Source organism: Coregonus clupeaformis, chromosome 34 (assembly GCF_020615455.1).
Source record: "Coregonus clupeaformis isolate EN_2021a chromosome 34, ASM2061545v1, whole genome shotgun sequence".
NCBI lineage: Eukaryota > Metazoa > Chordata > Actinopteri > Salmoniformes > Salmonidae > Coregonus > Coregonus clupeaformis.
In genome coordinates, this window is record NC_059225.1 from 26,933,851 (window position 1) to 26,961,021 (window position 27,171).

Consider the following 27,171-nt stretch of genomic DNA (forward strand, 5'->3'; position numbering starts at 1 on the left):
AAGCCACTCCTGCGTTGTCTTGGCTGTGTGCTTAGGGTCGTTGTCCTGTTGGAAGGTGAACCTTCGCCCCCTGCTCTGGAGCAGGTTTTCATCAAGGATCTCTGTACTTTGCTCCGTTCATCTTTCCCTTGCTCCTGACTGGTCTCCCAATCCCTGCCGCTGAAAAACATCCCCGCAGCATGATGATGCCACCACCATGCTTCACCGTAAGGATGGTGCCAGGTTTCCTCCAGGCGTGACTCTTGGCATTCAGGCCAAAGAGCTAAATCTTGGTTTTATCAGACCAGAGAATCTTCTTTCTCATGGTCGGAGAGTCCTTTACGTGCCTTTTGGCAAACTCCAAGAGGGCTGTCATGTGCCTTTCACTGAGGAGTGGCTTCTGTCTGGCCACTCCACCATAAAGGCCTGATTGGTGTAGTACTGCAGAAATGGTTGTCCTTCTGGAAGGTTCTCCCATCTCCACAGAGGAACTCTGGAGCTCGGTCAGAGTGACCATCGGGTTCTTGGTCACCTCCTTGACCAAGGTCCTTCTCACCCAATTGCTCAGTTTGGCCGGGCGACCAGCTCTAGGAAGAGTCTTGGTGGTTCCAAACTTCTTCCACTTAAAAATGATGGAGGCCACTGTGTTCTTGGGGACCTTCAATTCCGCATACATTTTTTGGTACCCTTCCCCAGATCTGTTCCTCGACACAATCCTGTCTCGGAGCTCTATAGACAATTCCTTCGACCTCATGGCTTGATTTTTCACAGACATGTACTATCAACTGTAGGACCTTATATAGACAGGTGTGTGCCTTTCCAAATCATGTCCAATCAATTGAATTTTCTACAGGTGGACTCCAATCAAGTTGTAGAAACATCTCAAGGATGATCAATGGAAACAGGATGCACCTGAGCTCAATTTCGAGTCTCATAGCAAAGGGTCTGAATATTTTTTATTTTTTATAAATGTGCAAAAATGTCTAAAAAGCTGTTTTCGCTTTGTCATTATGGGGTATGGTGTGTAGATTCATGAGGATTTTTATTTATTTAATCAATTTTAGAATAAGGCTTTAACGTAACAAAATGTGAAAAAAGTAAAGGGGTCTGAATACTTTCCGAATGCACTGTATGTGTGTCCTTGCTAAGGCAGGCACATAGCAGTGGTGTTGGTGTAACCAGCTGTTGCAGGGGCAAGTTGTTTGGCCACAGTAAAATCTGGAACCCCTCAGTCCCCATGGTAGTCAACAGCATGTGCCCGTGGCCCTCCTACGCAAAGCTCCTCCTTCATAATAAAACACCCACAATTTGATCACAGTGTCCATTGACATTAGTAGGCCGCCATGATGCTGTGTTTGTGTGTAATTTGAGCAGTGTAGGCGCTGTGTGTGTGTAGCCTAGCTGTGGTTGATAAAAGCCTAGTCTGTTGACAGCTATAACCACAGGGTAACACACACAGAAACAGACACACACAGAGGCTAACATGAGGCAACCGTCAGCCCATCCCCTCTCTTTAAGCATGACTACAACACATTCATTTCTAATGTATCAGTCTCTGTATGACAGCTCTCCAATAGTGCTGGAGGCAGCACTGAGGCTAATGCTGTGAGCTCTGGAAGGCTACAGCCCTGATGGGACTACACTGGTTGTGTGTGTGTGTGTGTGTGTGTGTGTGTGTGTGTGTGTGTGTGTGTGTGTGTGTGTGTGTGTGTGTGTGTGTGTGTTCGTGCGTCTCACCTGTAACAGGCAGCGCTCCTTGAAGACGTAGCCAATCAGCTCATCCAGGTGCTTCAGACACTGGTGGTAGCGGATGTGGTGGGTCAACACCGGCAACATCATAGCATGCTGCAGAGAGAGAGATGGAGGGAGGGAGAGTGAGACAGATTGAGAGATGGAAAAATAAGGGGAAAGGGAGAGAGAGGAGAGGTGGATGAAGTGAGAGGTGGAGAGAGATAGAGAGAGACAGACACAGAGCAAGAGGAATAGATATAGAGACAGTAAGAGAGAAGGGAGAGAGAACATGGTCAAATCAAATCAGCCAGTCATTATTAAGTGGTGCTCCGACAGAGGGAGATTACATAATCAGAAAGTCCAAATCAGTGTGACTGTTTTTCACCATGAGAAGAAATTAGAGTTGTGGGGGAAATTCAGGACCTCTATTTTAACAAGCTGAAAGAAACCTGCCTCTGCAGAAACATAGCCAGTGTCAAAGAAATGAAAGAAAAGAAATACATTTTAAATTGTAATAAATAAAAGGAAATGTTTAAAAAAGAAAGAAAGAAAGAACAAAAGACAGGAAGGAGTGAGGGAGCGAGAAAGAGAGAAGAGGGAGAGAGGCGAGGGAGAGACTGCGCGAGTAAGTGCGAGAAAGAGAGTAACCAATATGAGCCATCATTAGCGGGAGTCTCATCAGTCCGTACTAGGAGAACAGTGGGGGGAGCGTTGTGTAGCGGGTGGAACACCCATTAACCCTGCGCCACCACGTAAGACAGGCGGCGCTACATGTTTTAATTAGTGTTACCGCGGGAGCCCGGGGTTCCTACAGGTCAGTCAAATGAGCTGCATCGCTTGCTTGCTCTCTTTTTCCCTTTCCTCTGCGCCATCTTTCTCTCTCCACTCTCTCTTCATCCCTTTCTCTCTCTCTCCGTGTGTCTTTATCTCGCTCTCTCTGTGCTAACCACTAACCCACACAGCCCCAGAGCTGATCAGTCAGCCCACCCCTGGCCCTCGACTGCCGACCCACCGCCCACAGTGCACGTCCACACCACTCTAAGGCCTTGTTAACCAGCCAATTAACAAAGCAAGACCGTGTCTCAACCCATCAGACTCGCTCAAATTAGGCTACAGCCCGAGTGGCTGAGACAACATTAGCATGGGTCCACTCCCAGACCATATTACTCACTGAGTCCTCAGTAGGAGATGGGGGGGCGGTGTAGGATTGTGTCTGTGTGGGGGCAGGTGTGTGTGTGTTTGTGAGAAAGCGAGTGCTCATATGCCGTCAGTGGTAGGCTCTAGCTACCGGCCAAGAAACTGCTGGCAATGTGTCTTTGTTTGCTATGAGTGGCTGACGTTATGGTATGATGGTAGAAAAACCACAGGTGGTAGGGTGTGTATCTGTGAGTGTGTGCATACTTGTGTATCTATGTGCGTGCATCTGTGCGTGTGCATTTTATTGCATTTGAGCGTGGATCTGTGCATAGGTTTGCTGCGTCTCGGAGTGTATAGCGTGTGTGTGGCAGCAAAGCGTCTCTCCTGCCTACCTGACAGACGTCAGAACGGATGCCAGTCTTCCAGAAGCCCTGGCTGCTGAGCTCCACAGTCACCTCCCGGCGCATGGTGTTCTTCTGGCGGATCTTCTGAAGGGCTTCCTGATAAAACAACACCCGCACATTATTAAGCCTGGTGTGTGTGTGTGTGTGTGTGTGTGTGTGTCTGATAGGAGCCTCCTGACAAACACACATACATTATTGATCCAACCATCTTTCCACCACACAATGTCTGTTAACCCAGAAGTCAAATATTGGGTAATTTGGTCAGCTGCGTGATTAACTTGAGTTCATACTTTGAGAGCAAAAATGAAGTCTCCACCCTCACAAAAATAAACTCTTTTCCTCTCAGTGTGGGGACACGCGCAAAACACTAGAGAAAAAGTAGTTTAAGCACTGCCTTCGCCCAATCCTGATACATCCAAATAACCAGTCATGAAAATCAGAACTAATGCTACTCATTATCTCACGCATCCCGTTCAGTCCCAGCAGATTCTCCGGTCTACTCGCAGAATACGCCCATGGGAGATTACACCATAAATAGTTAAAGATACAAGAACAGAGAGAGAGAGAGAGACGCAAATCTAACACCGACACACATACACACAAACGGGTATACAGAACGCACACACAGCTTTCTTTTCCTTCCTTCCTCCCCTCTCTCCAGGTAGTGATCCAACCCCCCGCATCTCATGACAGACACAATAAAAGTGGAAGCAAGAGACAGCTCCACTAGGCCTGGCTAATTGAGGCTTTGCAATGGGGCAGCATGGCAGCTGACGTTGTGTGTGTGTGCGTTTTGTGTGTGTGTGTTGCGTGTGCGAGAGAGGCGTGCCCAGAGGCATCAGGCTGTCTATAAGGACCTGCAGCTAGCTTTGGCTCCAACACACACAGTGCAGACACATGCACTGCACACACATTTGGGTTGTCGAGAAAACCCTAAATCCTTGGTTCTAGGGCTAAAGTGTACACAGTGTCAACCCCTGCAGCAGAGCAGACACCTGGTAACACAGAGGAGAGGTGAGGTCTGCACCAGAGACATTCAACTCCCAAATGGCACCCTATTCCCTATATAGTGCACTACTTTTGACCAGAGCACTATGGTCCCTATTTCCTACATAGTGCATGACTTTTAACCAGTATATAGGGAATAGGGTGCCATTTAGGACACAGCCCTGGGCCAGTATCCAGTGTCTCAGTGTAGAACATTGGTCGTAAGTGCTGATAAGAGACATTTTACTCCTACTCGTATGGGAAAAAATAAAAGCTATGCATTAAACCCTGGATTGCTGATGCTATGTATTGGCCATTGAGAGGCTTTGAAGCCCCCGGTCGTCCATATTGGCACTCCCCAGTAGGAGCAGTCCTCCATAGGAATGAATGGAATTCTACAGTATTTCATTTAAATGTTTCAAGGACAAAATTACATGTATTAAAGTATTATTTAAAAAGAACTGTAGTGGGGAATGTAACATTAGTAATCTCAAAAACTCTTACTTTTTAAACTACACTACCAGTCAAAGAAGACAGCCCTAGTTGGTAAAAGACCAAGTCCATATTGTGGCAAGAACAGCTCAAATAAGCAAAGAGAAACTACAGTACATCATTACTTTAAGACAAGAAGGTCAGTCAATACGGAACATTTCAAGAACTTTGAAAGTTTCTTCAAGTGCGGTCGCAAAAACCATCAACAGCTATCATACAGTCAGTCACCGAACAAGAGCACCAACCAACTTCTCTTCTCTGATGGGATGAAAAGCATCTTTCTCCAATTTAACGGCACTGGTTTGGTCGCAGCGTTCATTTTACACTATTCAGCACAAAAGAATAGATGAACGTTTACCAGGCCTGTGGATGAACAAGTGATACGCGAACGCACACAGAAACTCACACTCCTAATGACGTTCCCAGGGGGTTGGGGAAAATAGGAGTGTTGCTGTATTGTCATGGCTGGGTGAAGACTCGCTGAAATAGCAGACCCTTGGAGCTGTGATGACCTGGCGTGTGTGTGTGTGTGTGTGTGTGTGTGTGTGTGTGTGTGTGTGTGTGTGTGTGTATATAGGTTGACAGTGGGAATACCAGTAACTGTATGTGACGCTGCCGGAGCCCCTAGCCAGTGCTACCTGGGAAACAGGCTAATTGACTGTGCGCTTAAGACACAGACACACACAGTCTGAGCTGGAGCTACAACAGCCTCGACAGCAGCTACTGCAGAAAAGAACAAAAACAAAACATAAGCTCAACAAAGGCAATAGGAGCAAGCAGAGAAAATAAATATACAGTGGAGAAAAAAAGTATTTAGTCAGCCACCAATTGTGCAAGTTCTCCCACTTAAAAATATGAGAGAGGCCTGTAATTTTCATTATAGGTACACATCAACTATGACAGACAAAATGAGAAAAGAAAATCCAGAAAATCACATTGTAGGATTTGTAATGAATTTATTTGCAAATTATGGTGTAAAATAAGTATTTGGTCAATAACAAAAGTTTCTCAATACTTTGTTATATACACTTTGATGGCAATGACACAGGTCAAACGTTTTCTGTAAGTCTTCACAAGGTTTTCACACACTGTTGCTGGTATTTTGGCCCATTCCTCCATGCAGATCTCCTCTAGAGCAGTGATGTTTTGGGGCTGTCGCTGGGCAACACGAACTTTCAACTCCCTCCAAAGATTTTCTATGGGGTTGAGATCTGGAGACTGGCTAGGCCACTCCAGCACCTTGAAATGCTTCTTACGAACCCACTCCTTCGTTGCCTAGGCGGTGTGTTTGGGATCATTGTCATGCTGAAAGACCCAGCCACGTTTCATCTTCAATGCCCTTGCTGATGGAAGGAGGTTTTCACTTAGAATCTCAAGATACATTGCCCTATTCATTCTTTCCTTTACACGGATCAGTCGTCCTGGTCCCTTTGCAGAAAAACAGCCCCAAAGCATGATGTTTCCACCCCCATGCTTCACAGCAGGTATGGTGTTCTTTGGATGCAACTCAGCATTCTTTGTCCTCCAAACACAACGAGAGTTCTATTTTGGTTTCATCTGACCATATGACATTCTCACAATCCTCTTCTGGATCATCCAAATGCACTCTAGCAAACTTCAGACGGGCCTGGACATGTACTGGCTTAAGCAGGGGGAGTGTGTTACTGATGGTAGGCTTTGTTACTTTGGTCCCAGCTCTCTGCAGGTCATTCACTAGGTCCCCCTGTGTGGTTCTGGGATTTTTGCTCACCGTTCTTGTGATCATTTTGACCCCACGGGGTGAGATCTTGCGTGGAGCCCCATATCGAGGGAGATTATCAGTGGTCTTGTATGTCTTCCATTTCCTAATAATTGCTCCCACAGTTGATTTCTTCAAACCAAGCTGCTTACCTATTGCAGATTCAGTCTTCCCAGCCTGGTGCAGGTCTACAATTTTGTTTCTGGTGTCCTTTGACAGCTCTTTGGTCTTGGCCATAGTGGAGTTTGGAGTGTGACTGTTTGAGGTTGTGGACAGGTGTCTTTCATACTGATAACAAGTTCAAACAGGTGCCATTAATACAGGTAACGAGTGGAGGACAGAGGAGCCTTTTAAAGAAGAAGTTACAGGTCTGTAAGAGCCAGAAATCTTGCTTGTTTGTAGGTGACCAAATACTTATTTTCCACCATAATTTGCAAATAAATTCATTAAAAATCCTACAATGTTATTTTCTGGATGTTTTCTTCTCAATTTGTCTGTCATAGTTGACGTGTACCTATGATGAAAATTACAGGCCTCTCTCATCTTTTTAAGTGGGAGAACTTGCACAATTGGTGGCTGACTAAATATTTTTTTCCCCACTGTAGATGAAAAGAAGCTATAGACAGTGGTTCCAGCATTAACGGCAACCTATTCCCTACACAGTGCACTACATTACACAAGGGCCCATATGGTTCTGGTCAAAAGTAGTGCAATATTTAGGGAATAGGTTTGCCATTTGGGACACATACAGTGAATGGGGCATCAGCACTGCAGCACACGGCTACAATCTGATGTTAGATGGTTCTAGTAATTACACTAGTACATGTTCAGCTTCACGCTCCTGTGAAATTACAATTGTATGAAGCTGGCATGTGTCATACTTAATTATAATGAGGCCAGGGAGATGTACAGTAGTGTGTGGTACCCACCTCCCTCTGTGTTAGTTTCTGCTTGTCTATCTGCTTGACCTTGGGGCTGTTAGCCAGCAGGTGGCGTAGTTTCACATAGCTCTTCCACAGCTTCTGGTACCTGGGTGGGGGAGAGAAGGAGAGAGGGAGGGGGAAAAGCAGAAGAAGTCAAGCTGATGCTCTCAGAACAGCACATCAATATTTAAAATGGCACTGACCATTATTAAACATAATTTAACAGTAGCTTCCAGGCATTACTCCATGAGTCTGCTCTGTGTGTGTGTGTTGTGGACTGGAATGGCTCTTCAGTACGTCTGCTGTTTCAGACCATAGAGGTCGGTGAGGCCGCCTTCACCCACCCAGGCAGCAGAGATAAAATAGTCTATAAGCGCTGGTTGGTTGTTGTAACACTAGTTCACTCACTATTCACTCTTCTGTAAAGCGCTGCAGTTATACCACATTTATATACATTACCAGTCAAAAGTTTGGACACCTACTCATTCAATGTTTTTTCTTTATTTTCACTATTTTCTACAATGTAGAATAATAGTGAAGACATCAAAACTATGAAATAACACATAGTAACCAAATAAGTGTTAAACAATTCAAAATGTATTTTATATTTGACATTCTTCAAAGTAGCCTCCCTTTGCCTTGATGACAGCTTTGCACACTCTTGGCATTCTCTCAACCAGATTAATGAGGTAGTCACCTGGAATGCATTTCAATTAACAGGTGTGCCTTCTTAAAAGTTAATTTGTGGAATTTCTTTCCTTCTTAATGCGTTTGAGCCAATCAGTTGTGTTGTGACAAGGTAGGGGTGGTATACAGAAGATAGCCCTATTTGGTAAAAGACCAAGTCCATATTATGGCAACAGCTCAAATAAGCAAAGAGAAACGACAGTCCATCATTACTTTAAGACATGAAGGTCAGTCAATGTAGAACTTTGAAAGTTTCTTCAAGTGCTGTCGCAAAAACCATCTAGAGCTATGATAAAACTGGCTCTCATGAGGACCGCCACAGGAAAGTAAGACCCAGAGTTACCTCTGCTGCAGAGGATAAGTTCATTTGAGTTAACTGCACCTCAGATTGCAGCCCAAATAAATGCTTCAGAGTTCAACTAACAGACACATCTCAACATCAACTGTTCAGAGGAGACTGTGTGAATCAGGCCTTGATGGTCGAATTGCTGCAAAACACCACTACTAAAGGACACCAATAAGAAGAATAGACTTGCTTGGGCCAAGAAACACGAGCAATGTACATTAGACTGGTGGAAATCTGTCCTTTGGTCTGATGAGTCCAAATTTGAGATTTTTGGTTCCAACCGCTGTGTGTCTTTGTGAGACGCAGAGTAGGTGAACGGATTAACTCCGCATGTGTGGTTTCCACCGTGAAGCATGGAGCAGGAGGTGTGATGGTGCTTTGCTGGTGACACTGTAGGTGATTTATTTAGAATTCAAGGCACACTTAACCAACATGGCTACCACAGCAATCTGCAGCGATACGCCATTCCATCTGGTTTGCGCTTAGTGGGACAACAATTTATTTTTTAACAGGACAATGACCCAACACACCTCCAGGCTGTGTAAGGGCTATTTTACCAAGGAGAGTGATGTAGTGCTGCATCAGATGACCTGGCCTCCACAATCACCCGACCTCAACCCAATTGAGATGGTTTAGGAATGAAAAGCAGCCAACAAGTGTTCAGCATATGTGGGAACTCCTTCAAGACTGTTGGAAAAGCATTCTTCATGAAGCTGGTTGAGAGAATGCCAAGAGTGTACAAAGCTGTCATCAAGGCAAAGGGTGGCTACTTTCAAGAATCTCAAATATAAAATATATTTTGATTTGTTTAATACTTTTTTGGTTACTACATGACTCCATATGTGTTATTTCATAGTTGTGAAGTCTTCATTATTATTCTACAATGTAGAAAATAGTAAAAAATAAATAAAGAAAACCCTTGATTGAGCAGGTGTATCAAAACGTTTGACTGGTACTGTATGTGTGTGACAAGAGAAGGGAAATCTCTCTACATGCCCCAATAACAATCTATTATATTAGATTTTGGTCTTCATTTGCTTTTGAAAAGGAAATCGTTGTGGGCAAGGTGATAATGATGGACTATTGAAAAACTCCTCAGACGGCCTGACTCTAGTAATGATAGACTGAGGGAGACTGTCTCTGTGACTCTGCCCGTCTCTGACCGCTTCTCTCCATTAAGGCTCTTTCCTCATTTATAGCCGAAGTTATTCAATTATATGAGTGGCGGCCGGCTGGACAGGGAGAGGGGGAGAGACAGAGAGAAACATGCGGTAGAGAGAGAGAGAGGACTGGAGATTAAGGAAATTATAATTAGAGAGTTTTAATACGGGGACTTCATTAGTGAACGGTGTGGAGAGAGACTGAGGCAGAGACGGCTCACCGCTGGCCTAACGGCGTGTATTTGTACGGTCGGCAGCCGGGGGCCGTGGCAGAGATGATGACAGCAGGGTGAAGCTGCAGCCTGGGAGGCCTCCCTCCCCAACACGCTCACATGACCTTTCAGAAGATTCACTCTGTTCTCTCAGGGTGCCACAGGCTGGTATGTGTGTCTACCACAAACTCTTTCATTACCATATGCTGCATGCCTGCCGTCGCTCTCTTTTACACTCGTTCACCACCTTCTGCTTCTAACTCCTCTCTTTTTCTTTATTTCCTCTCTCTCCCTCCATCTCTCTATTCCTCCATCTCAATGGCCCTCTATAGAGATACTGAGGTTAGAACAACCCTAAACATTATTTTCTAAGGCAAGGAAACAGGAAGGGACAGCTTATCGTATGCAGCCGTGTCCGTGTCCTCTCTCTCCCGCTCTCCCCCACTCCCTCCCCTCTCTGTGGCATTCCCATCAATGCAATTAAAGCCAACTCTGCCCTCTCTGCCCGCATCATTATGGCGGCGGAATGTTCCGGTGCTCTCTCTCTTATTGCATTTCCACGTCTGTGGCCTGTCGTTAATGATGTCCCCGTCTGCCCATAAATTATAGTCTGCAGCTCTCAGGTTTGCAGGGAGTGTGTGTATGTACGTGTGAGTGTGTGTGACCGCAGCGAGAGAGCAAGGAGACAGACGGAAGGTCGGACATCCCTAACAATATGAAAGGCGACTAACCTCACTCACATGACAAAGACCTGAGCAGAAACAAACTAATGGTGGGGATTCATAACGAGATCTCTCATGTTTACCTATAAAGCCTTCTATCCCTCATCAGCATCTATTCCCTTCAAAGTGCACTACTTTTGACCAGGGCTCTGATCAAAAGTAGTGCACTATAAAGGGAATAGGGTGCCATTCCAGATGGGCCCCTAATCTCCTTAAAGTATCTGACAGGAATCCTGTCACAGGATACAGATAACAGACAACAAAGAAAAACTAGTCGAAGAGTTTCACTTTTGATTGGCGCTTTGTTTTTGTTATTGTTGCTTTCTCTACACCTCAGAGACGATAGCAGAGGTTAATTTAATATACAGTATGCTTTTGGTAATTATGCACAGGCACAGTACAGTATTCCCTCTACTCCTCTGTGTGTGTGTCATTACTATTCACGAGACAGACAGTGCCGTTCCTACGGCGACAGTGCCCGGCGGGACCTTAGGACCTGTGAGAAAATGTCACGCCACTCTTTCCCTCCCACTCGCTCTCCAACATACCCCCCTCTCTCTCCCTCTCAACAAACACAGAAGAGTGCCGTCCTGTGAGAGATGCTTTGAATAAGCAGTGTGGGGAACGGCGGAGGAGGGAGAGAAAGGAGTGTGTCTTGAGGGAGGACGCGGGGAGGATGAGAGGCAGGGGGGAGTATAGTATAGGTCCTGTGTGGTAGGGGTCTTACGGGGGGTCTCCGGCGTAGGTGGTGGGAAGAGGGGGGGTACAGATCCTGGGTGGTAAAGAGGTGACGGGGTTGGGGTTTGAGGGTTACAGGGAGGATCTTACTGGGGGTCCCCGGCGTAGCTGAGCTGGGCAGGCCGGATCCCGAAGTGGACGATGATGGGGAAGGTAATGACCTCTGGATTGAACTGCTCTCTGTCCAGCTGGTCAATACGCACAGAGCTAGGCTTCTGAAACAACAACAACAACAAAGACTATGAGACCAGGGAACATATGGATCAAGTGTCTCAGATCTAGGATCTGTCCATAGAAATCTTATTCATTATGATCCTACATCAGCACTCCTACTCGGAGACGCTTGACACATACAGCCTCAGATCCTATCAGACTTTGGTAAGTACAGTGTTATTATGTTACAAAAATAGCATCTGAATTCATGGAATACATGCAACCCCTGCCAATCTAGCACTCTGTCAATCACAGGCACACACCCTATGGGCCTTGGTGCACTATATGGAATAGGGTACCATTTTGAATACAGTCCATGACAGTGCTCTTGTCCTCTCTCACCATGCCAGGGTTGGTGACGATCATGCCCTTGCACTCCTCTGCGTACTTCTGCCACTTCAGTTCCTCCCACTGCAGCATGTCAGCTATCTCCTCCTCAGGGACCAGAGGCTTGGAGCTCCGCAGGAGGTAGAGGAGCACCTGGTGCATGGACAGCACCTCCTTACCACCATCTGACAGAGAGGGACAAACACAGAGATCGTGAGATACACAGACAGAAACAGACAAACACACATTCAGAAACCCATACACACAGAGAAACAAGACCGACAGACAGAGACCGACAAAGAAACAGACACACAGAGAACACACTCAGGTTTAGACACTCATGCAAAATTGACTGACCTCCAATTACAAATGTTCACGTGGACAGATAGATGGAAAATCCAATCTTAGAAATGCACTAAGTGGACAACTCATATGCGCACACACACACTCATGAACACAAAGCACATACAACAAACAAACAGCATGCAGTACCAACATTCTCCAGCAGAGAGACAGTTTTCTGAAGAGGGGACAGTCTCACCAGGTAAGAAGCGAACAAATCGAGGCATGAAGTGGAACTTCTGACATCCAGGAGATTGGTTGTCCCACTCGGGAGCTGTGTGGGGAAACAACAAAGATACTGAAAATACACCTTTAGTCTCAAAATCAAATTTGATTGGTCATGTACACATAGTTTGAAGATGTTATCGCAGGTGCAGCAAAATTATTATGTTTCTAGCTCCAACAGTACAGTATACCTAACAATACACACAATTCCCAATTTTTTTTATAAAGAAATATCAGAACGAGCAATGTCAGAGTCCGGAATATATATACACAAAAGTATGTTGTCACCCCCCTTTGGCTAATTCAGCCACAACCTTTGCTGACAGGTGTAAAAAAATCGAGCAAACAGCCATGCAATCTCCATAGACAAATATTTATGTCCTGCTAGAGCTGCCCCGGTCATCTGTAAGTGCTGTTAATGTGAAGAGGAAATGTCTAGGAGCAACAACAGCTCAGCCTTGAATTGGTAGGCCACACAAGCTCACAGAACGGGTTCGCCGAGTGCTGAAGTGTGTAGCGAGTAAAAATCTTCTGTCCTCGGTTGCAAGACACTACCTAGTTCCAAACTGCCTCTGGAAGTAACATCAGCACAATAACTGCTTGTTGGGAGTGTCATACAATGGGTTTCCATGGCCATGCAGTTGCACATAAGCCTAAGATCACCATACGCAATGCCAAGTGTCGGCTGGAGTGGTGTAAAGCTAGCCACCATTGGACTCTGGAGCAGCGAAAACACGTTCTCTGGAGTGATAAATCACGACTCAACATTTGGCAGTCTGACAAACTAATCTGGGTTTGGTGGATGGCAGGATAATGCTACCTGCCCGAATGCATAGTGCCAACGGTCACGTTAAGTGGAAGAGGAATAATGGTCTGGGGCTGTTTTTCATGGTTCTGGCTAGGCCCCTTAGTTCCAGTGAAGGGAAATCTTAACGCTACAGCATACGCTGACATTCTAGACGATTCTGTGTTTCCAACTTTGTGGCAACAGTTTGGAGAAGGCCCTTTCCTGTTTCAGCATGATATGTATGTATACACACATTATTTATATACAGTACCAGTCAAAAGTTTGGACACACCTACTCATTCAAGGGTTTTCCTTCACTATTATTCTACAATGTAGAAAATAGTAAAGACATTAAAACTATAACACATACGGAATCATGAAGTAACCAAAAAAAGTGTTAAATAAATCAAAATATATTTTATATTCTTCAAATAGCCACTCTTTGCCTTGATGACAGCATTGCACACTCTTGGCATTCTCTCAACCAGCTTCACCTGGAATGCTTTTCCAACAGTCTTGAAGGAGTTCCCACATATGCTGAGCATTTGTTAGCTGCATTTCCTTCACTCTGCAATCCGACACATCCCAAACCATCTAAATTGGGTTGAGGTCGGGGGATTGTGGAGGCCAGGTCATCTGATGCAGCACCCAATCTCTCTCCTTCTTGGTAAAATACCCTTACACAGCCTGGAGGTGTGTTAGGTCATTGTCCTGTTGAAAAACAAATGATAGTCCCACTAAGCTCAAACCAGATGGATTGGCGTATCGCTGCAGAATCCTGTGGTGTGCCTTGAATTCTAAATAAATCACAGGAAGTGTCACCAGCAAAGCACCCCCACACCATAACACCACCTCCTCCTCCATGCTTTACGGTGTGAACTAAACATTAAGAGATTATCCGTTCACCCACACCGCGTCTCACAAAAACCCTGCGGTTGGAACCAAAAATCTCCAATATGGAATATGAAATCTCGAATTTGGATTCCAGACCAAAGGACACATTTCCACCGGTATAATGTCCATTGCTCGTGTTTCTTGGCCCAAGCAGGTCTCTTCTTATTGGTGTCCTTTAGTATTGGTTACTTTGCAGCAATTCGACCATTAAGGCTTGATTGAAGCAGTCTCCTCTGAACAGTTGATGTTGAGATGTGTCTGTGAATTGAACTCTGAAGCATTTATTTGGGCTACAATTTCTGAGGCTGGTAACTCTAATTAACTTATCCTCTGCAGCAGAGGTAACTCTGGGTCTTCCTTTCCTGTGGTGGTCCTCATGAGAGCCAGTTTTATCATAGCGCTAGATGGTTTTTGAGACTGCACTTGAAGAAACTTTCAAAGTTCTTGAAATGCTCCATATTGACTGACCTTCATGTCTTAAAGTAATGATGGACTGTTGTTTGTCTTTGCTTATTTGAGCTGGTCTTGCCATAATATGGACATAGTCTTTTACCAAATAGGGCTATCTTCTGTATATCCCCCTACCTTGTCTCAACACAACAGATTGGCTCAAACGCATTAAGAAGGAAAGAAATTCCACAAATTAAGGCACAACTGTTAATTGAAATGCATTCCAGGTGACTACTTCATGAATCTGGCTGAGAGAATGCCAAGAGTCTGCAAAGCTGTCATCAAGGCAAAGGGAGGCTATTTGAAGAATCTCAAATATAAAATATGTTTAAGACTTTTTTGGTTACTACATGATTCCATGTGTGTTATTTCATAGTTGTGATGTCTTCACTATTATTTTACAATGTAAAAAGGAGTACAAATAAAGAAAAACCCTTGAATGAGTAGGTGTGTCCAAACTTTTGACTGGTACTGTGTTTGTGTGTGTGTATATATATATATATATATATATATATATATATATATACACACACACACACACACATACACACACATACAGTAGAGGGAGCTGAAGGTTCGAGTTGCCAAACGTCAGCCTCAAAACCTTAATGACTTGGAGAAGATCTGCAAAGAGAAGTGGAACAAAATCCCTCCTGAGATGTGTGCAAACCTGGTGGCCGACTACTAGAAACGTCTGACCTCTGATTGCCAACAAGGGTTTTGCCACCAAGTACTAAGTCATGTTTTGCAGAGGGGTCATACTTATTTCCCTCATTAAAATGCAAATCAATTCATAACATTTTTGACATGCGTATTTCTGGATTTTTTTGTTGTTATTCTGTCTCTCACTGTTCAAATAAACCTACCATCATAATTATAGACTGATCATTTCTTTGTCAGTGGGCAAACGTACAAAATCAGCAGGGGATCAAATACTTGTTTCCCTGTTCTGAAAGGCCCCAGAGTCTGCAACACCACTAAGCAAGGGGCACCACCAAGCAAGCGGCACCATGAAGACCAAGGAACTCTCCAAACAGGTCAGGGACAAAGTTGTGGAGAAGTACAGATCAGAGTTGGGTTATAAAAAAAATATCCAAAACTTTGAACATCCCATGGAGCACCATGAAATCCATTTTAAAAAATTGAAAGAATATGACACCACAACAAACCTGCCAAGAGTGGGCCGCCCACCAAAACTCACAGACCAGGCAAGGAGGGCATTAATCAGAGAGGCAATAAAGATACCAAATATAACCCTGAAGGAGCTGCAAAGCTCCACAGTGGAGATTGGAGTATCTGTCCATAGGACCACTTTAAGCCGTACACTCCACATAGCTGGGCTTTACGGAAGAGTGGCCAGAAAAAAAGCCATTGCTTAAAGAAAAAAATAAGCAAACACGTTTGGTGTTCGCCAAAAGCCATGTGGGAGACTCCCCAAACATATGGAAGAAGGTACTCTGGTCAGATGAGACTGAAATTGAACTTTTTGGCCATCAAGGAAAACACAATGTCTGGCGCAAACCCAACACCTCTCATCACCCCGAGAACACCATCCCCACAGTGAAGCATGGTGGTGGCAGCATCAGGCTGTGTGGATGTTTTTCCTTCGGCAGGGACTGGGAAACTGGTCAGAATTTAAGGAATGATGGATGGAAATTCTTGAGGGAAACCTGTTTCAGTCTTCCAGAGATTTGAGACTGGGATGTTCACCTTCCAGCAGGACAATGACCCTAAGCATACTGCTAATGCAACTCTCGAGTGGTTTAAGGGGAAACATAAATGTCTTGGAATGGCCTAAAGATTGCTGTACACCTGTGGAACCCATCCAACTTGAAGGAGCTGGAGCAGTTTTGCCTTGAAGAATGGGCAAAGATCCCAGTGGCTAGATGTGCCAAGCTTAAAGTGACCAGTGTTCAATGACTATATGTACATAGGGCAGCTGTCTCTAAGGTGAAGGGTAGCGTACCAGGTGGTAGCCGGCTAATAACAGTGACTACGTTCAGGCCAGGGTACTGGGCGGAGGCTGGCTTGTGGTGACTATTTAACAGTCTGATGGCCTGGAGATAGAAGCTGTTTTTCAGTCTCTTAGTCCCAGCTTTGATGCACTTGTACTTGTGGGTTGTATGGTGTGTTGTTCACCTGTGAGGTTCCAGTCATAGAGCTCCAGTATATCCTGGAATAGGTAGGAAGAGAACAGCTCCAGTCCTTTCACACAGTAGTTCTGAACAAGGACATAGGGAAACAAAGGGTTAACACACTCTCTCTCTCTCTCTCTCTCTCTCACTCACACAAGCATCTTAAAGCTGAAATATGTAACCTGATAGTCAAATCCAGTTCCCTAAACTTTGGCTTCCAACACTTCCTTATCAGCCCATTCAGCTGGTGTAGGTTAAAAACAACCTCTACTTCTGTTCTGTGGTCCTCTGTAGCTCAGCTGGTAGAGCACGGCGCTTGTAACGCCAAGGTAGTGGGTTCGATCCCCGGGACCACCCATACACAAAAAAAAAAATGTATGCACGCATGACTGTAAGTCGCTTTGGATAAAAGCGTCTGCTAAATGGCATATTATTATTTATTATTATTTACAGCCTTGGGTGTTTTCACAGAGAGAGAGAGATGACCGTTTGGAGAACAAAATACTGGGGGGGGAGATAACCTGAAGAACAACAACCTTTTAACTCCAATTACAGAGGAGAGAGCGAGACAGAGACCCCAAATAATTTGAAAACAAATCCAATTTTGATAAACTCCCATATCTATAGGGTGAAATAACAAAGTGTGCCATCACAGCAGCAAGATTTGTGACCTGTTGCAACAAGAAAAGGGCAAACAACGAAGAACAAACACCATATTTATATGTATTTATTTTCCCTTTTGTACTTTAACTATTTGCACATCGTTACAAAACTGCATATAGCCATATGACATTTGAAATGTCTCTATTCCTTTGGAACTTTTGTGTGTAACGTTAACTGTGAATTTTTGTATTGTTTATTTCACTTATGTTTATTATCTATTTCACTTGCTTTGGCAATGCCAATAAAGCCCTTTGAATTGAGATAATAATAATAATAATATGCCATTTAGCAGACGCATTTATCCAAAGCGACTTACAGTTGTGCGTGCATAATTTTTTTTTTTTTGTGTATGGGTGGTCCCGGGGATCGAACCCACTACCTTGGCGTTACAAGCGCCGTGCTCTACCAGCTGAGCTACAGAGGACCACAGAGAGAGAGAGAGAGGAGAGAGAAAGTGGGGCTTTACTGACCTCTGGTGTCATCTCTTCAATAAAGTGAATGGTGTAATCTATGTTGAAACGAATCACTCTGCACAATGGAATCTGGGATGATGAAAGAGAAGGTGGGGGGGTGCGAGGGAAGAAGAGAGTAGAGGAACACTCATTACCATGGTGTTAGACAGAGGTTACAGCTTTTCAAGGAAACTCATTAAAACCTCATCTCCATAAGCAGTGGCTGCAGCCCAAAAAACCACACACACACATAAATGTGCACACACCGGACACCAAACACAAACACACTGCAAAAAACACAACCCACAAATACCGAACACACACAACCCACACCAAAAACACACAAGCGGTATCTCTTTACCCAGGGCTTTTCAACATTAAGTGACTCCAATCTCTTTAAGGAGATAAGCCTGCTCTTCCGTGTTTAACCTCCCAGTTACATGCTCTTTGTGTCGGAACGAGAGTCCATTTTGGACGATTAACCTGGCCCACCGTACATCATGCAGTGGTGCCCACCCCTCTAGCTAACTAGCAGGGGCTAATCTCGCTGCGTTCTGGAGTCTCTAATCCCCGCACCCTCTGTAATGCAAGGTTTTTCAAGGGGTTGTTTAAATTATCCCGCGGTAATCTGGGTTTAATTCTCGCCAAATTGTTTTCAAATTGGAATAACTGACCAAATATGTGCATTTCGCTTCATTTTACAAACACACAACTCTCCTTCTCTGCCTTATTCAGCTAGGCTTTGCATGCCATCGATTTTGGGACAAAAATGTATATGAGAGGACCTAAAACAGTTGGACTGGGCTTGCCTTTCAAGCCTCCCCTGAAACTCTCTGACGCCGCCCTGGGGTGGCACGCCTTAATTTTGAAAACCTCTGCTAAAGAGGGATCCTCTGTCGATACGTATGAGGCCTTTCAAGTCCCAACCTCTAATATTTGACATTTACTGACGGGCCTTTAAAAGTAGAGAGGGAGGGAGAGGACTTAAATCACTAGGTCGCCATCAGCAGTGTGGCTGGAAGGGAACGTAGTGTGTGTGTCCCAGATGGCACCCTATCCCCTATATAGTGGACTCCTTTTGACCAGGGCCCATAGGGTACCATTTGGGACACACCTAACTTTTTCTGAGGTTGACTCTGGAACAAAGGAAAGGACCGACGCAAAGGGCGGATTTTAAGTTATTGTTTTTTTAAAGCCAAACACTGGTCGATGGCTCTGAATTATTAATGGGTGCTTTGCTTTATAAACCTGACTGTAGGGACGGAGCACACGCACGCAGCTGACGTGGCACAGGTTGTCCCATTGGAGGACACGAGGGAGGATGGAGAGGGAACAGTAGAGCTATGCGCTGAGCTATGCATATACTTTCAAACAACAGGCAGAGAAGAGAGCGAGAGATCAGAGGGAGTGGAGGGTATAACGACAGGATGGATCCATTGCAAATTGCTTACGTTAGTGAGAGGCATGTGGGAGAAGAGGGAGAAGCCTTCGAACAGGTACTCATGGTCATCGTACTCAATCACCGTAGGCCTGTCCGTCTGCGAACAACACACACACACACATACCGGAAATGTCAGAATGAAGTCTGATGTAAAGTTAAGAGAATTCCTTTGGCCATGGTTTTAGGTCCATCTAGGGCCTAACATCTTTTCCTGACCATGTCACCTTACCAGGACAAACTACAAACTCAAGGTAAGGTCATGTGTTCAGGAAAGAAAACTCATCAGAACTGTGAGAGGGATCAAGAGGGAGAGAGAGACAGATGTATTCATACCAGGAAGTTAGTAGGTGGAGACACAGTGATTCTATAGTGGTAGAGCTTCCCAGAGTTGTTGTTCATCGGACGACATTCCTTCACCGACTGGAGAGAGATAGTACAAAGACTATGTTCAATAGTCTGTAGCATAACCATACAATAGTATTTTAATGTGAATCAATGCAAGACATTTCAGAAGAGAGGGGAGAGTAGAGTAGGTTGTGTGTGTGTGTTTACCTCCTCTCCAGGGTAGATGCTGTGGCGTATCCCTGTGCGTCTGGACTTGGCACTGCACTTACACAACGGCCCATCGTTCATCTGCACACACACACACACACACACACACACACACACACAGAGGACAGCCATAACCACTATGAACACTACGCCAAACTGTAACAGTAAAAAAAATTCTAAAATATATTTGTAAAAAGTGCTGAAGGGAGTTGTGGCATGTGTGTGGTACGCATAAACACAAGAGGTGACATTTTGACAGCACGTAAAAGATGGTGTCACCAAAACAGAATGAATCACTTAAAATGCACATATTATAATAAACAGTTAAAGGATTAAATGACGTGCATTCGGACACTGTGTTTCCAACATCACATAATTTTAATCATAGTTACCCTGTCATGGGCATTGTTTAAAAAGGTTTCAAATAAAATGCCATTACAAGTATTTTGGAGGAATATTGTCTCTTTCAACACTAGTTCTGTGTTAGACTTGGATTCTTCATCTGGGTGCAAAGGCTTTCATTACAGCCTTGCATTTAAACCAGGTGTGGTACTGCAGAGCTGGAATGAAACCCTGCACAACCCTAGCTCTTCAGGACCAGAGTTGGAGAAACAGGCTGTGCTAGACCATGTTAGAGCAGGGCCTGTACTCATAAAGCTCAGAGTAGGAGTGGTGATCTACAATCTGTTCCCTCTATGTAAACCTATTCATTATGATCTGAAAGGCATCCTGAACTATGAAACTTGATTTTCTGAAGGAACATTTTCTGATCGGTTTAGGTTTTTTTTTACAACAAGGGTCAATGTACCACAGCTCCTCAATCAATCAAATAAATCAATAAATCAATAAATCAAGAGGAGGATGTTCTGACCTGTCCTGGGTCGTTGTACCACAGCTCGTCATGCAGACGGTGTGGATGGGCCTTCTTCCTCTTGATCTCAGCGATCACGTCAAACAGGTCAGAGTCAGAGCTGCTGGAGCAGGTACTGCCTCCCCCGTCAGACTCACAGTCTGACTCACTGCTGCTGTGGCTGTGGCTCTCCTCTGGAACAGACACACATCAACCAGGACACTGTCAGTGGCTAGTGCAAACAGAGGGGTCTCAACACAACACTAACTTTCGGTCACCTGTCTTCTCTACTGTATGGTTTTTACACTTGTTTTTGAATACTAGTTGTTCCTGCCAAAACCAACACCTGGATATACATAGACGCACTGCTGTGCACAGGGTTTCACTTTCTTTTTTGCACTGTCGGTGGCTAGTCCACACACAGAGAGGTCTGAACTCACAGCAAAGACAGTAATTGCAACTGAAAACAGGTTGACAACACTGAACACTGTCAATCTTAGTGCACTAAATGTTGTAGCTAATCAATCTCTCTTTTTAACTCTCCTAGTTGTCTGACACGTCTGTGAAGTCATTCCTAATCACATTCATCAATCTCAGACATGGCAAGGCAAATTCTACACAGTTTAAAAGGCAGGTTCGACAGTATTTCTTTACTTCAACACAAGACTGTCATTCTCACATTCCACTGTTACATAACCAGTGTTAGAGTTGAAATACCTTTGGGGATACTATCTGATATCAATACAGTACCGGGCTCCTCATCTAGCTTGGTCTTGGGAGGGTCCCATTTGGGCCGGGCTGACTGAGCACGCTCCTGTCTCTTGACCAGCTCTTCCTCGAAGCGTTCGTACAGGTCCCTCAGCTTACTGGTCCCCACCACCGTAGAATCACCCTACAGCAACAAAACAGGGTCACACAGAGTTTCAAACGGCAGTATGAGAAGTTTGAGCAATTGGTTGAAAGAGAGTATAAAGCTGTAGTGGTAAAAATCAGACAGAGAATCACTGACAGATCAGAGCTTTTGTAAACACCCTAATGATTATCAGAGATGTAACTGTTCATATGGTCTTATATCCTCAGACATTTTCCAAATACATTTCTGGTGCATACTGTATCAGGAAAATCTGAAATATGGCACGGTTTGGTTACATTTTCATACAGAATGAACCTGTTTGTGTCAAACTATCAAAGTCAGCAGAGAAAAGCCAGGATTAGCCTCCTACCACTTGATCCATCGGATCGCTGGAGTAGTAGTTCTCAGCATGGGTACAGCGGATCCACGCAGGTTTCAGCAACTCATCCTCCTCTCTCTCATCTCCCTCCCCTTTATCCCTCTCTCCTCTCTCCCTCTCCCTCTCCCTGTCCATCTCTCTCTCCCGGTCTCTGTCCCGGTCTATGGAGACTTCAGTCTCTGTGTCTCGGCTCCTAACGGAGGTATAGCTGCGCTCTCTGTCTCTGCTCATCCCCGGAATGTCGGACCTCCGGTCCCTCTCCTCCTCCCAGCGACCACGCTTCCTCTCTCTGCTGGCTGATCGACTGCAGGGAGAGAGGAAATGGTCACATTGGGAAACAAAGCAAGAGAGAGAGTAGAGAGAGAGAGAGACAGACATCCATCTCGGCTCCAACTGTGTAAATAGTTGCATTGTGTGCACATAATTTAAATCAAAGATGTGGGTAACAAGCTATGTACTTTCAGGGTTCAGTATTATGACTAGGGGATCTATTCAATATGTATCATGAAAGTTCAGCGTTACAGCATGAGGGAAATTTAAAGGCAATGTTCCCACGTTAGCGGAGACTGCATTCAAGTTTAAAGTTGTATTTGTTGCTGCTTATGTTGGCTCAATCCAAAATTATCTTAAATTGTATATTGCCAAATCGTAACGCTTCAGCGATACAGATTGAATATAGCCCTAGGTCTATAACATGCACGCAGACACAGATTAGAGGAAAAAAATAAAAATACTTTTTTAAGAGTCAACGTGAGCATCCATTACCTTCTAGGTCTCTTCCTGTGTCTGTCAGGTGACTGAGACCTCCGACTGTCTCTGTGGCGATGCCTCTCCCTGAGAATACATACACCCGCACACACACAGACAGACAGACACTTCTCTTAGAATGTACAACATACAGATACAGATCTGGTATTGAAAGCATTCCATCAAAGCAAACACAGTATTGCATAACATAAAGTCCACTGAACACGAGTGTCTGCTAAATCAGGGTTTCCAAACCCCCCCCCCCAACCTTTGCAGTGCTAGAGCAAAAACCAAAATGTGCACCCAGGGGGCCCCCAGGACCGAGTTTGGGAAACCCTGTGCTAAATGACTAAAATGTAAATGAGGACATTATAGGTTGGGTATGGGACCGACACGTACCTGCTGCGTTCTCTACTCCGGTGACGAGTAGGAGGAGTCCTCCCACGCTGCTCGTACTCTGACCGGTGTCTCCCTCCCTCCGGCCTGCGTCTGTCCGGACTCCTGCCTCGGTCCTTCCCTCTCTGGTTCATGGGGAAATCCATCTTGTGTCTGTCGCCCCCACCACCACTGCCACCATGACTGCCGTAAGCATAGCCACCCTTCTGCTGCCTGTGGTCGTCATGGCGACCCCCTCTGCCTCTCTCCGGCGACCTCTGACCTCTGTCGTCCATTTGCTGTTGTTTCTCAGCCTTGTACTGCTGCCCTCCTCCTCCGTGAGGACCGTGCCTGAAGCCCCCGTGGTCTGGCTTGAAGGAGCTGGGACCCTGGTGGGAGCCGTAGTCCCCTGGGCTAAAGTTGGGCAGAGGAGGGAATGGAGGATGGGAGTAGTTCATGGCGTAGGGGGGTTGATGGTAGCTCATGGACTGGGGAGGCATGGTGGGAGGCATGCCGGGAGGGTGAGGGAGGGGTGGAGGGGGTACGGAAGGCATCATATAGTGGTAAGAACTCTGAGCTGATGCTGGAGACCCAGATATGGAGTTGCCGGCAAGAGGAGGAGGGGGGAAGTTGGGGTGGCTCTGGGGGTTGGGGAAGGGCGGGCGTACAGGGCACTGGCTGAGGGGGCTGACCGCCATACCCCCCTGAGTGGGCACTGGAGGGGGGTAAGACATGTAGTCTGAATGTGCAGTGATGTAACCACCCCCACCACTGTTTCCTTGGCCACCGTAGCTGTGAGAGGTGCAGTGCTGGGCCTGAGGGTCGTACTGGTAGGGGAGCATTGGCGGCTGGGGAGGTGGGGGTCCTAGGTTGGTGGGCTGGTAATTTTGGTGGGAGCCGTGTTGACCCCCATGTTGACCTGGGGGTGCTCTTCCTCTGGGGCAACCTCCCCCTCCTCGACCCTGATGGAAGGACATACCTACAAGACAACAGGAACAACATGGTTAAATCATCACCAATGTGCACAGTGTCACCAGCTCTGGTCCAGAGTGTTAGTGTGCCTCAGCATTAGCAAGCCACACTAACACCCTGGATCAGAGTTGATTACACAACACAGACCATCTGAATCAACACTCAATTATCTGTGGACATAAACCACAGTGAAATATAATTTTACTAACAAGTAAATGTACAAGTAACTGTATTGGATAGACGCCATTAGCTGAAAGTATGTGGTTATTTATGTATTTCCGTAATGTCCGTAATGAATTAGCAATCAAGTCAGTCTGAACTGACACCATTGTACTGTGGCTAATGTTAGCTAAAATGTACCTAGCTTGCTACAGTAACGGTGAGTAACGTAACTAGTTTAAGAAGTTAGCTAGCATGTCCTTTCGGCTAGAGTTTAAAAACAAACGATGGCAAGCTAACAGCTAGTTATACAAATATGCAAACAGGATAGCTAGCTATTTAAGTTTACAGTGCACACAAATTGCAATTCATAATGACAATAGCTAAATGGGAGGCTAGTTGTATTTATTAAACATAAGCTAGTAAGCTAGCTAACGTTTGCTAATTAGCTAGCTGAATCCAATGACAGCATTCAAGACAAGCTAGCTACGTTAGCTACAATTACCTTCAGATTTGGTAGCTTGCTAGCTACACGGAGCCTGATTTCAAACAGAAGCGCATCAATTACTGAATGGCATGGAGTGCTCTTGAACCGTATAACCTGTAGCTAGTCCAGGGAGACAAAAAAATGCATGCACTTGTTGCAAATATCTTGTTGGTTTTGCTGTGCTGTGCGTGCGAGCATCTGTGTTTCCAGTCGGAATGCTAAAGGAGACGGACACGCATGACCCAAGACACACGGTCATGGCTAGAAAAGATACAGCTTTTGTCAAATGAACGTCAATGTTGAAAAATGTAGCATTTTACCTAACCCTTTTCCTAACCTTAACCTAATTATCCTAACCTGCTACGTTAATTTTCCTAACCTGCTGCGTAAATTGTCCAAACATGCTACGAAAAGACAAATCTGACGTTAATTTAGCAAAAGTTGGATACTGTCTAGCCATGACCAAGGACACGCCTGGTGCCTAAATAGGCTCTATGCACGCATCACTCCGCATTGGCGTAAGGATGCTTGGGAATTTCTGGTTATCGGGAAAAAACATTACACAGTGACAGTAGACCGTTATGATGGCAGAGATGAAGTTTACAAGGTGTTTGCTGGAGTTGCCTAAAGTATCTGTTAATGATATACGGAGGGTGGTCCGGACATCCAGTACGACACCACGTAGCAAACTGGATAAAGGCTTCAAATTTTACATGTCTTATTTTCTTTGCAACTTTGAAGGTAATATGCTAACGCTAGCTAGCCTGAGCTAGAAGCCTTGCTTTGGTGTTTTAAGTCATGACTCCGTCCTGCTTCAGGTTAATCATGCTTTAAATAAAGTTTAATCATGTGTATATACCTCTCACTTCATGTGTTTGTACTTTTTATGAAAGTATCAGGTAAAAACAGGGCTACAAATGAGATATCTGTGAGAGCCCACTGCTACCGCTCAATGAAGAAACTAAAGCCACCACACCAGCTGAGAGTAGGACTAGATTAAGTGACACGTTCAAAGTTATGTTGAACTTGTTCAAGGTTCCGTTCAACACATGTTTTACTCGTTTAATGTTACCACAGCTTTGATTGCCATTGCTAAGAGAACACTTTAGAACTTTAGTGGTTTTCACAATAGCTGAACAGTGGTAGCCTAATACAGACCAGGGTAGCTGAGTGGGAATTGCCATGCTTTGTTGTTGGGTCTGTTGTAAACAAATTGGAGGTTGGTTTGAAATGTAAACAATAATGAGATTACTACTTTTTCCTGACTGGATGACTGCAATGACAGTAACATATTCCACTCAGCTATTCTTCAAACTGCTGATGTTCCACTCAAAACTGTCCTGTCATCTTTACTTCTTTCTTTATAAACATATGGCCCAACTTCCTTGCTTTTGTACTTTGTTTCTACTTTTCAAGAGGAATTAGGAGCAAAACCTTCACTCTACTGCTCTGCCAATACTGTTTGAAGGTAGGTAAATGGCACAAGACAACAGGTAAGTGGTGGGAGACAGTATAGCCAAGTGGTGCAAGACAGTAGGGAAGTGATGCAGAAAGCACAAAAGTGACACAAGACAATAGATAAGTTGCTTACACCAGTAAAAATTAGAAAGAACAAGTTTTGCTCCTGCTGCTGTAGACCCTCGTCTTTCAAAACCCATTAAATTATGCTTCTGTGTATTTCAGATGACATTGCGTGATTCACAGCCAGTTGTGCTTGTTAAAAGCTACTGTTCCTGTGTGGCTGGGTGTGGGATAGGCAATCATTTGGTTGCATTACTATATCAGACTGCCCATTACTCTGAATGTGGCATGTCTGTCGTCCCTCCTGTACTTTCGTGCACTGGAACAGCTCCCTTCTTCAGACGTCTGCGCCCAGCTGGAGTCGGAGGCTCTATCACATCTTCACTTAGAAAGCGTCGGCTGCAGACTCGTGTGTTTGTTGTAAGAAAGTTGACTCGTTGAATGTTAATCACCCACCGTTTATGTAATTCACTGTCTTTGGGAAAAGTAAAAAAACGAACAGAAGAATTGCATCTGGCAGACACTGTACATTGCGGCACACAGCAGTGATGGCTGGAAGAGCTGTCATCCCGATTTTGAAAGGACACTTTCGTACGTTTACACGTCATCGTGTTATAAGTCAAGACAAAGTATTACAAGTAAAAACATTAACATAAACATTAAGATAAACAACAACAACGACGAAAATTAACCATTTCGGATGTTTTTGACGACAAGCATTCAATGCTAGCATACGGTAGCACAGCATTCTACGATAACCGGAAGTTTACATCCATCCTGAGATTTAACCGGAAATACGTCATGCTCGCCTGTGCATATCGCCTATTGATGACATAATGGCGCGGAGCTGAAAGTCGAGTGTGGAGACGTAAGCAGTCGGTTCAGTCAGTGGTCCTGATGAGCCTTTAGTTCCCAGATAGCTAGATTATGCTGGCTAACTGGCAACAGTCAACAGCAGCATGGGCGGAAAGGATGTTCTGTTTGAAACTGAGTGGGCAAAAGGGGGCTTAGTCCCCTCAATTGAAACTTGTGCCACCTCAGTTTTAGTTGTATGTCCCTATATAAAAATAGAAAAAAAAGTTACAACGATT

The 27,171-nt window shown here is 44.8% G+C and overlaps 1 protein-coding gene across 2 annotated transcripts in view; it reads right to left on the reverse strand.

The window, feature by feature from the left end:
* Positions 1–24,849, reverse strand: part of drosha (drosha ribonuclease III) — a 146,999-nt gene extending 122,150 nt beyond the window's left edge. Inside the window, exons 1-17 of one of the 2 annotated variants that reach the window (XM_041861997.2) lie at positions 24,578–24,849; positions 22,966–23,920; positions 22,585–22,653; positions 21,811–22,123; positions 21,338–21,479; positions 20,609–20,781; positions 19,738–19,818; positions 19,519–19,605; positions 19,196–19,282; positions 17,763–17,834; positions 16,634–16,715; positions 12,338–12,412; positions 11,812–11,981; positions 11,347–11,471; positions 7,398–7,497; positions 3,240–3,347; positions 1,717–1,824 (exon numbers count right to left, since the gene is read on the reverse strand). In XM_041861997.2, the coding sequence (XP_041717931.2) occupies positions 1,717–1,824; positions 3,240–3,347; positions 7,398–7,497; positions 11,347–11,471; positions 11,812–11,981; positions 12,338–12,412; positions 16,634–16,715; positions 17,763–17,834; positions 19,196–19,282; positions 19,519–19,605; positions 19,738–19,818; positions 20,609–20,781; positions 21,338–21,479; positions 21,811–22,123; positions 22,585–22,653; positions 22,966–23,918 (2,745 nt within the window). In that variant the 5' untranslated portion in view covers positions 23,919–23,920; positions 24,578–24,849. Of the gene's footprint in view, positions 1–1,716; positions 1,825–3,239; positions 3,348–7,397; positions 7,498–11,346; positions 11,472–11,811; positions 11,982–12,337; positions 12,413–16,633; positions 16,716–17,762; positions 17,835–19,195; positions 19,283–19,518; positions 19,606–19,737; positions 19,819–20,608; positions 20,782–21,304; positions 21,480–21,810; positions 22,124–22,584; positions 22,654–22,965; positions 23,921–24,577 lie in introns of both variants that reach the window. The other variant, XM_041861996.2, reaches the window with a different exon arrangement.
* Between the last annotated feature and the right edge of the window lie 2,322 nt (positions 24,850–27,171).